We start from the raw sequence: 11303 nt of genomic DNA on the forward strand, positions 1-11303 counted from the left end.
TTTTATTTTTAGAATCTTTCTAACCATCATCTTAATTGAGCAATTTCGATAATATTCTTCATCATTTATTAAAAAAAAAAAAAAAAAGGACTAAAGAAATTAAGAATATATGTGCAATATTTAAATATCTGATCAAGTTCTAGATGTAAAATATTGTGAGAAGGAAGAAGGCAATATTTAACTTGATTCGACAGCGTGTCTACAATCATAGAGAAGAGCACTCTGCGTTTTAGGTCTCTTTGTAATATACGATAATGACGAGAAAAATGAGAGATGTCTTATAGTTATAGATTTGATGTTAGAGAATAGAAATCTGATTTTATTAAAGAACTGGGAGATTTCAAAGTTTTGATTTTAACTAGTCAACAAAATTAATAAGGAAACATTTGATATATTTGTTGGTGAGACTCGGATACTATTTTGGTATCCCATTACTCTCCTCTCAAGTTGGAACATGAATGTCATGAATGCCTAACTTGTCATGGAGGTGACAAATTTGATCTTTGCCAAGAGTCTTAGTGAAAATTTTAGCAATCTGATGAGCTGAAGCAACATGAGAAGTTTTTATTGTCCCTCTTGAATCTTTTCGCAAATGAGGTTGCAATCCAACTCAATATGTTCGATGTGCTCTTAAAAGATGAAATTAGCAGTAATGTGGAGTGTTGTTTTGTTTTCAAAGTAAAGTCACATAGGACCTTTGTGGATGATGCCAAGGGAAAAGGGCCTTCTCCATTTAACATGAATCCATTTCATGGTTAAAATTAAATATTACAAATCTAAAAATGTACAAATTGTCACGTCATTTAAATTTTAAATGAGATGGCAGTCCATAAACAATTAGAAAATTTTAACTATGAAATGAATACTCTCAATTTCCAGTAAAACAGAGGTCCTATTTCTATGCCAAGGTCCATAAGAAACTATCAAACCCAAATGAATTTACATGCAGTAGAGACCATGGCACGATATTCTGCTTTAGCAGACGAGCGAGAGACTGTAGTTTACTTCTTGCTCTTTTAAATGTTTGGCTATTACCAAGGAAAACACAATAGGCTGCAAGATGAGTGGAGGACACATATGATTGCCATTACCAAGAGTAGATTTTAAATACTAAACCTCAATGAGTATGATCAAAATAGGCTTGCGTGGTTGAGACATAAATTGACTAATAATCTGAACTATATAAACAATATTGGGTCTAATGATGGTGAGACATATGAAATAAGGCGTCCCACCAGACAATAGCATTGACTAAGATCATCCAACACCATCATTAGGAGAAAGCCTAAAATTTTGCATCATTGGAAAGTCAATGAGCTTAATTAGCACCAATAACACCATCATCATGTACACTTTCAAAGACATATTTGCGTTGAAATAAATAAATCCCTATTTATAGCAACTTTGGTGCCAAAGAATTACTTTCAGGGCCAAGGTCTTTAATGTGAAAACAATTGTAGAAGAGCCTTCAAAAGACTGATTGCACGAGCATAATTAGTGATGAAATTAATAATATCATCAACACACTAAATAGAAGAATAGTCACAGAGAGACTATTGAAATTTTGTCAAACCAATTCTGTGAGCCTTGTTTAAGGTCATGTAAGGACTTTTGAAAGCAATAAATCAAGTGCTACCCCTGAGCGTGAAAGGTTGGTGACGATTTCTTGTAAACTTACAATGGAGTCGATGCAAAGCCCAATCTTTAGTGGCAACTACGGCCAAAACATACCTGACAATGACTAACTTGGCAACTAGAGCGAAGGGCTTGTGGTAATTCAGCCCATAACTTGGCATCTTGAACTTGGGTGGAAGTGGACACCCCAAGATTTGTTGTGTGAAAGGCAGGTCAATTTTATGCAAGTCCTTTCACTGTCATGGGGTCTTTCCCTTCTAACCTTAATGAAACCATCCAGCCTTACATTTAACCTCATGTAGACCCTTCTTTGGCAACTTACATTTAACCTCATGTAGACACCCAATTTTGTATCCCTGAAGACTTATTGAGACCTCATTCACCCAAGGACCAATTTCTGAGAGTTCTTAGTCATGCAAGATAACTTAAAGTTTTTTTAAAGACTCTAAATAACCCTCTAGGACCTCCCTTGAGAGCTTAAGTGGAAGCAACTAAAAAATTGCTCAAAACCATGCTGAAACTTACTTTCAAGAAATGATCTTTGCTTACTCTAGAGCCTTTTGTCAATATGTCTTAAACTACTACGAATTTTGAAGTGATAATTTTTTTTATTGGAAAGTAGAGATTTGGGGATTCAATTTGGCATAAAAAGGACCTATTTTAGATAATAAACAAGTGAAATATGATTTTTTGAAATTAGCCTTACTGTCAATTACAGAAAGCTGTGGAAAATACCGGATTTACTTGGCCCAAAATCATTTTTACACTAAACACTTATTAGTCCCACGTTGCTAAGATGTGAACCCTTAACCCCCAAGTTCCCCTATAAAAACTAAAAAGGCTCCTAGGCTGTTGGCTCTAAATACAAAAGAATCGCTCCAAAAAAGTTATTAATTAAAAGAGAGAGTTTTCAATGCAATTGGCCACACATGACTCACTCCTATTGACTCTCTAATACGACACGTGACTTACAAAGCTAGGGTTTTTGCTTGTAACGAGTTTCTCCAAAGCTAGTGTTTTTGTTTGTTTGTCTACTTCTAATGAGTGAACTCATACTATAGAGCCATATATCATCATATTGTCGGGGTGCCATATCACCATCTTATTACCAAGTCTTTGACACAATGCTAACGGACTCATCAATAACTCATTAACCCCTGGAAAGTGAAAATTGGCAATATTATCTAGTACCTACATACTGGGTCGTACATGTTTTCCCCTGTATCAAAATGATACTGCCTCATTCATGCGGCTTTTTGATGATTTTTTTTATGAAAGGGCTTTTGATGATTTGGTAAAAAGAAAAAATAGACAAAAGTTGGGCATTTGAGATTTGACTCCACTTCCTTAGACGTCATGGTTCTTTTATTCATGTAAATGGCTTTGTGCTGCTGGGGATCAGATATTGTAAATTGGCACCGTCCTCTCAAGTCAACCATAATTAAGCTACCAACTACAAAGAGCATTACATAAGCAATTTATTATTTATTAACCCAAAGTATGGTTATTGAAACATTGACATATCGTGATCAGGGAAGAAAAAGAGTTTTTATTTATTTGTTTTTAGAAGGAAAAAAAAAAGTGTTTTAAACCGGGTTTACTAACTTCGGGTGTGTTCTAATAAGTATTATTGTTTACTCAAAAAAAAAAGAAAAAAAAAAGGAATAAAAAAGGATAAAGAGAACACACAAAAATAAAAAATGTTGTTCATGTTGTGAAACAAATATAGATAAATTATAGCAAATAAAAATCTTCTATCCCACCAACTACTCTATATCATGTGTCTAAATTTTTTTCCATTTCAAACTTGGAATATCTTTAAAAGAGAAAAAAATGTACCAAATCACTATTAATGAAATATAAAATGGAACGCTTAGAGTGACACATGCAATACCTCTCATGAAAGAGAAAGTCTATAAACACAAAATATTTGACAAATTTTTTCACAACTACTGATATAGTAGATTGTTAGAGATAAGTATAAAAATAATGTTAATAATAGGCTCAAATGAAAATTAGTAAAATTTTACTAACTCAATTGTTATGAAAAAATATTGTGAATATTTTTTAGAAATTAATTACATTATACCCCCCCTAAACTATACTTTATTTTATACTTACTCCCTAAATTATTTCCTGCATAATTCTTGCCCTCTAAACAATGAAAGTGCAAACTTACTTCTCTAAATTATTACCCATGTAATATTAATTTATATCTTATCTCATAAATAATAATTTAATAAAATAAGTGTATATTCTCATAGTTTAGGAGGATAAGTATTACACAATATATAGTTTAGTCGGCAAAGTATAATTTCTCTGATTTTTTTTTTTTTGGGTGTATATTAATCATCATGAAAAGCCATGCAAACTGTATTAAATTCGCCAGCCCAGTACAACGCAAATTGGGAAGTTGGTAATGATGATAATGAAGTACCTACCCCTTTCTCTCACTTTAAGATGGGCGCATGTTGCTCTAACATTTATTGTCTGTCTTATTGAACCTCTTAAATTTCTTTAAAGCCTTTAGCTCCATGTTAATGGAAGCACACAGTAATATAGTATAAAAAGAATTGCTAAAAAAAGCTAGCTCTATCTGCATACCAAGACCCTCATATTCTAATCATACATAATACTAAACTTATCACACTGGATTAAGCTCATTTTTAATTTATACCTACTCGAATTCCCTTAAAACGCCACGCATCTTTTGGTCCATTATTTGTTATTGTTGTTGCACCACCTATTCTCAAAGTCTTTTTAAGTTAAACAACCTTCAATCCTATATCAAAAAACTTGAAGTTACATTTTGGGTGTGTTTGAATACTGCTTATTTTGTTGAAACTGAAAAATTATTGTTGAAAGTACTGTAAATAAAAGTAAATGTTAGTTGAAATAGTACAGTGGGACCCATGAATAGTGCCAAAAATTGCATGAGACCCATGAATAATAACAAAAATAAGCTGAATAGTAAAATAATTTTCATTTTTCATCCAAATCCAAATCCAAACCCAAACCCAAACCCAAATGCACACTTTATGTTTTTTTTAAACAAAGTTTAGATTCTCCTAGTTTCTAATAAAGATTTCTCTGGAGCTCTGAATGATCAACTAACACATATTATGTGCCCTTATAATAATGATCTCTGTAGCATACATATTTACCGTCCAAAAAATTGTCTACCTGTTCATCACCTGCCACCAATTTATTTATCAAAATCTAAGATATAATATATCACGGGTTTGGTTAGCGAGTACTTTTAAGAAAGTTTTGATACAATTTTTATGAGAAATATAAAATGTTGTCAAAACAATCAATTGTGTTTTTTTTTTTTAAGAAGTTTTTAAAAATATTTTGTAAACCAATACCTTTAAAGCATTTATTAATTACCTCATTGTACCTAGCGGGGTTTCGGAATATGTATAGAATAGTACAGTATAATTAATCTAGTATGAAATCTCTGTCTACAATGGTTTGGTTGTGGGCATGGGCATTAACAGCGTTGGGTCAGCCACATGTTTTGTGAAACATCTTAATCTCTCTCTGTTGGTTGAGACAGGCTTGTCACCCTTCTAGTTGTGGCTTTTCCCTCACCACATGCTCACCCATATATAAGAGTAAAGAGTCTCAAATAAATAATGAAAATTTTTTGTCACAAGTTTTCCACTTTATATTCCACTAATTAACTATAATATATCATGTCTGATTTTATTTTTCTTCATTTTATATTTTGATCACTTTTTAATGAGAGAGTCTATGACGTTCAATTCTGATGATGATGATAGTTCTTTATCATTATACCAAGATACCAACATATTTTTGGTGTAAGCAGAGTTTAACCCTAAAATCTCTTATTCAACCATTAGAAACTTTACCAGTTGAGCTACTAGTTTATTTTCCTTAAATTAGATATGCATAACATAAATTCCTAAGCGAAATAATATAAATTATAGTGGCCAAAAATGAGGAGGACCACAGTTTGCAAAATTTAATGAATTTTATTAAATTTTAACGTCGGCAGTGAGACTCATGATTAAAACAATGTAGGCGATTCCAATTATATTCTGAACCCAACTAATGCCATAATTAAGGAATTCATGTAACTATTTGGTTTGCGTACGTTCCGTTCCCCTTCCACCCCCACACAAAAAAAAAAAAAAAAAAAAAAAAAAAAAAAAAAAAAAAAAAACAGCTCTACTTGGCCTTTCAGATAAGAGCTAAAATTGTATGTGACCACTGGCTTGATACCATGTGCTTTGATCAAATCATTTTCACGTCATTGTCACTCTATCAGTATCAATATATATATAATTTCATGCAATAATGAGGAATTTATTCCATGGTGTGCCCAGAATATATACTATTGATTAGGTTTCAGTAGTGTTGGACTTCGACTAGAGGATAGATGTAGCATCCCTTGGTTTGTATAAAATAATGAACACATTATTGTAAACGCTTGCTCCATTTGAGACTAAGAAAATGACGGTATACAAAAGTAAAATTACTGGCTAAATTCGTTCGTAAACAAAATGATTGAGATAATAACGAGGTTCTTGATCTTCCAAAAAATAATCTATTCTTTTTAGAACCTGATTTAGAGTGCGTTTCGATATAGCTTTCTAATCGAAGTTTATTTGCTTATTTGTTATAAGTTGGTAAATGTATGGTCTACCTAAAGAAAAATAAAGATTGAAAAAATTATATAAGCAATTAAGTTAAAAAGTTAAAAAAGAAAAAAATTTGTTGCCATGCAGACTCTTGAATCTTAGGAAAGTTCTCTAGATACCTATCATTCTACTGATTTATTAGGCATATTAGCCAAAGAAAATTCAAATTATCCAAAAGAAAAAGGAATAGCATTTGCAGAATAGTATATGCCGACATTGGCATATATATATATATAAAAAAAAAAAAAAAAAAAAACTCGTGCCCGTGGCCATATTCAATGTGTCATTTTACATATTAAAGCCTAATTAAGCATCTTGCTTTTAAGTTTCCCAACAACAACAAAAAAATAAAATAGCATCTTGCTTTCATAAGTACCTTTTAGCTCTGTATTGTCATTAAGGTATCTGTAATAGAAGAGTGATTGATTTAAATGGCTCTTAAAATCTAAACCTCACATTGTCACAAATGACAAATCATAATGATTGTTCAGTGAATGATTATTACAAGAAAAAGGAACTTTTTTTTCCTCCATATACAATTGACTTTTCCAGTTGCTTGACCTTTCCCTGTCCTTTCTCAATCGAAGAGTTGTTAAGTGTAACGATATGTGTATAGCATCAATGTAGAGTCTAATCAGAAATGGCAATTGAAGGCATGTATATCCACAAAAAACATTCTCATATAGAGATTGATTGAGTGGTGGGTTTGCTACATATATATATCTATATGCCTTTACATTTATACATTTACAACGTAACGTACTAATATGTTAAATGAAAGTGGCAAATACATTTTCATCAAGTTCCTAGTTCTTTAGCTCTAAGAAATTCCTGTTGACCCAGTGTCATGTGGAGAAGAGAAGGAACTGTCACATTCATATTCTAGATCCTCAAATCCCCAGAATTCTTCCTGTTCTTCTTCCTCAGCTATCTTCCACCTCTCTGTGTCCACCTCACCTGCATCCTCCATTACCTCCAATATCTGTCAATTAGGGTCAAAATCATAAACATCAATGCCGAATTTGGTATAATATCAGTTTAACAAGTCTAGGAACAACAATTTTCACAATCTTTTTTACGATTGTTAAGTTGGTAAGTTGTGATTGATGCAAATAAAAGTTATATTGACGATAAATATATGTAAAAATGATATTACTCCACTCACAATCTATCACATCAGTTTGTAAGAAGAATTATAAAAATTGTTTGTCAATGCCTCAATAATATTGATATTAGTTGGAACTCAAATAGTTCAATTTAAAACTATAAACAAACAAAAAAATGTAGGCTGGAGGCTGGTAGTACTTCACAAAATATAAGAGCTATTTTAAGAAAAAAAAAAATTATAATTATCATCAACTTTTGATTAAAACACAAAAATACAAACTTTTGGAGCCGCAAATGTTCAATAATTGCTTTATGTGCCCACTAGCTCAATCAATTTTAGGTTTCTTTCAGCATTTTGTTGGGTAAAATGTATGTTTCTGCATGTCTCCTGGCTCCTAGTTTTATTGGGTTTGACATGATGAGCACATTTGTATAAGATGAAAGTATTTTCCCAACCATATAATTAAAAAATATATAGGAAAAAGACCATTTAAGTTGACATAACTTAAAATCAGAAATCGTTTTATTCCAATAATGAATCAAAACAGGACCCACTTTCACAATCATTTGCAATTTAACATAGTCCTCTAATCACATGGGAGTGCCATAATAATATATATATTGTCTGCTTTAGGTTCTAGAATTAACACTCAGGTTAGGTATGATAGAAAATTTGATTAATAATTGAGATTGTATCAAAAACCCCAATGCCTCTCCACCAACAACTAAATTTAAATTAGGAAAAAGAAACATATCTAAGTTCACTTTGCATTCCTGGCTGGTGACAAGGATGTGCAATGTCATCACAGGAAAATCACCACAATTTGATAAATGACAGCTAAATATTATATAAAATTAAGGCATTTTATGACTTTAATATAATTAATTGATAAGTCACTTGGCCAGTCAACTAAAAGATCACTATTAGATTTAGGAACAAAGTTTATTAAGAAAGAGATGCATGACCTAAGGATCCTCTATTAAGAAATTAGTTCAGTGAGGAAATTAGGGGTATTAATTGGTGTTGAGGGTAAACGCCCTAATGAAATGTACAAGATGATGTCATTTGAAGAAAATGTTGGACCCTTAAGGGAGATCACTCTCAGGAAAAATTATTTAATTTCAAAAACTTGTAGGCAGGTAAACTATATAGCATATGCTCCAGCAAGTACAAGGACAAAAATTGCAGGGCTTTCATAAGCATATGGAACATGTTCTGCCATGTATGTCATATGCACATGTATGAACCTTTTTCTAAAGTCTTGAAATTGTCTCCTTAAAAATATTACAATTAGTGTTGGTAGTTAAATACTGTGTACAGGACAAACAATGCCGCATCAGTTAAAAATCATGTTTTGAAAATACAATTTCACAATTATAACTGAAATCGATTTTTATGCATACAGGTGTGTGCAATAAGGTGTGTGTAACAAGATTTAGCCTTTTACAATTGTGCAAAAAGATATTTTATGCATTTGATATGGGCATCTTTCCTCTCACAACCTGTAAATCTCATACAATTGTGGGGTTTATACATGGTGAGAGAGATAATGCATCTATCCAACGCATAAAATAATTATCACCGTTGTGGTGATAATATGGTATAACTATTTTGTTTTTAAAAAGGCAATCTTGACTTATAGTGAAGTAATGGTAAATTTAGTAATTTACCAACTACCAAGCATCGAAGTACTCAAGTACCTCTTCAATGCATTTATTAAAACTAATCAATATAAAGTAAGTAATTGAAGTACATCATGGTTTTTTTTAGCTACCTCACTCATGGTTGGGCGCCACATTGAAGATGAGCGAATGCAAAGAGAGGCTGCAAAGGCAAGTCTTTTTAGCTGCGTTACATCAAAGGCCCCTCCAAGCCTTGGATCTATTAGCTTTTCAACATCCCCTCGGTTCAAAATTGGCTTGGCCTATTAAATTCAAAATCAACAATCAATAAAAACAAAACAATCAACATAAACTAAATATTACTAAATCTCTTATACTTAGTCTAAGAAATCAGACTCCAGAAGAAACCCAAAATGTGATTTTCCCTATGAAAGATGGAGATTTTTTCTAATAAAAAAAACATGGTGACAATTTTCTAAAGGTTGTTATTACCCAGCTGTGTAAGCTTTGGTGAGAACTATCTACTGGCCTCCTGCCTGAGATAATCTCCAAAAGGAAAACTCCAAATGCAAACACATCTGTCTTCTCATCCACAATCCCATGTAAATAGTACTCAGGAGCTAAGTGCCTGCATAATATACAACATTATTATACATGTAAGATCATTTCCTACAATTACTAACTTATATCTTAGATTGCAAAACTGTGTATGGTTTATCCACCCAAAAAAAAAAATAATACCCAAATGTTCCTTCTATAGGAGCTATTGAATGATGAGTCCACTGAGATGGAAGCCATTTTGCTAGACCAAAATCAGATATCTGTAACATACAGAAGAATAAATATCCAATTCAATTTATCATAATAGTTTAATCTGATAAGAAATTGTGATTTTAATCATTTAACCATTATTCTAATAAAATGTGTACCTGTGGTTCAAACTCTCTGGTCAATAATACGTTTGAGGCCTTGATGTCCCTGTGAATTATCCTTCTTTGGCAGCCCTTGTGCAAGTAATGGAGACCTCTAGCCGTCCCAATGACTATCTTATACCTTGTTTTCCAATCAACCGGCGGCAAATTTTCATCTACAATGAATATTTTCAAAGAATTAGATACAGAAATAAGCATTAAAACGAAACGAAGCATCTGATTGTAGTCTTATATACCATGCAGAATAGAAGCAACTGAGCCTTTTGAGGAGAAGTAGAAAATGAGGTAAAGCCCATTCTCAATGCAACAGCCTAAGAGAGATAGTACATTTGGGTGACACACATGCCCAATGGTTCCAATTTCTGTCAAAAACTCCTTCTCTTTCCTTTCATCATTAGAAGCTTTTGTCAGTCTCTTCACTGCAATTACTTCACCATCTCTCAGAGTTCCCCTGTATACCTCTGCATAGCCTCCTCTGCCAACTAAATTCTCTGACACCCACATAAAAATATAAACATATAAGTTTCATGAAAAAATTAATACTTAGTTATGACCATAAAATTATTTAGAAAAACAAAACAAAACAAAACAAAACCTGAGCTAAAACCATTGGTGGCATCAAAGATTTCTTCAAAGGAGAAGCATTTCCAAGTGGGTCTATGAGCTGGTTCTGGTACTAAAGCACTAATCTTGAGGATATCTTTGTTTTGTTCTACAATAGAGCCATCTGGGTTTGGAATTTCTCCTTCTAAACTGCGACGCTTCAATGAGAAGAGGCGCTTCAAGCTGTTGGTCCGAATATATTTCATTGTTGTACTGAAAACTCTGTTTCATGCAGAGCACAAAGAAAAGAAAGAAAACAGAAATATGTCCAGCTGAGACGCAACAAAAACTGAAACCTCTCGACTCTTATCTCTCTTGGACAAAAAAACACACGTATAGGCTTTAGACTTTAGAGGCAGCGATAAGAGTCAAACGATGTTTGATTTATTTATTTATTTTTTTTTTTTTTTTTTGTAGTACTATTATTGGTTTAAGGAAGTGGGTGTGCTTGTTTGTGCGTAGGAGTTGGAGAGGAATTAAGGTTTTGTGTGTGTGTAGTGAATGATAATTGCATATAGAAGGGTCCGTTAGAGGGACTTAAATGCTTTGTACAATTCACCAAGAGGATAAACCAACCTGTACATGGTGGTGTATTTATGCTGTTTCACTTAAAAGTGCAACAAAAAAAAAATGACATGGACAAACGACAAATTTGATCTGAGAGATGGAAAAGACTGGGAGCGCTCTATGTGATGCGCTCTGGTGGCAAAAAGATATTATGTTTCGAGTGTATATA

General features: G+C 32.6%; 1 protein-coding gene across 1 annotated transcript; it reads right to left on the reverse strand.

Annotated features, from left to right (window-relative positions):
* Window positions 1–6962: 6962 nt before the first annotated feature.
* Window positions 6963–10909, reverse strand: LOC112025324 (probable receptor-like serine/threonine-protein kinase At5g57670). The gene is made up of 7 exons (XM_024057975.2): window positions 10560–10909; window positions 10201–10455; window positions 9962–10119; window positions 9774–9853; window positions 9525–9660; window positions 9185–9334; window positions 6963–7284 (listed from the first exon to the last, which is right to left on the reverse strand). Exons 1-7 carry the CDS (start codon window positions 10771–10773, stop codon window positions 7123–7125), a joined length of 1155 nt encoding a protein of 384 aa, XP_023913743.1. The 5' UTR covers window positions 10774–10909; the 3' UTR covers window positions 6963–7122.
* Between the last annotated feature and the right edge of the window lie 394 nt (window positions 10910–11303).

This window comes from Quercus suber, unplaced genomic scaffold (genome assembly GCF_002906115.3).
Source record: "Quercus suber isolate HL8 unplaced genomic scaffold, Cork oak 2.0 scaffold_136, whole genome shotgun sequence".
Classification (NCBI taxonomy): Eukaryota; Viridiplantae; Streptophyta; class Magnoliopsida; order Fagales; family Fagaceae; genus Quercus; species Quercus suber.

Bases quoted from the DNA above. Each gene is read 5' to 3' on its own strand.
- LOC112025324 (XM_024057975.2), bottom strand. From the start codon at position 10,773: ATGAAATATATTCGGACCAACAGCTTGAAGCGCCTCTTCTCATTGAAG. The intron at 9,335-9,524 runs GTAATAACAACC...TGAATTTAATAG, and splicing joins ACCAAAGCTTACACAGCTGG to GCCAAGCCAATTTTGAACCG. The intron at 7,285-9,184 runs GTAGCTAAAAAA...CCTAATTGACAG, and splicing joins GGCGCCCAACCATGAGTGAG to ATATTGGAGGTAATGGAGGA.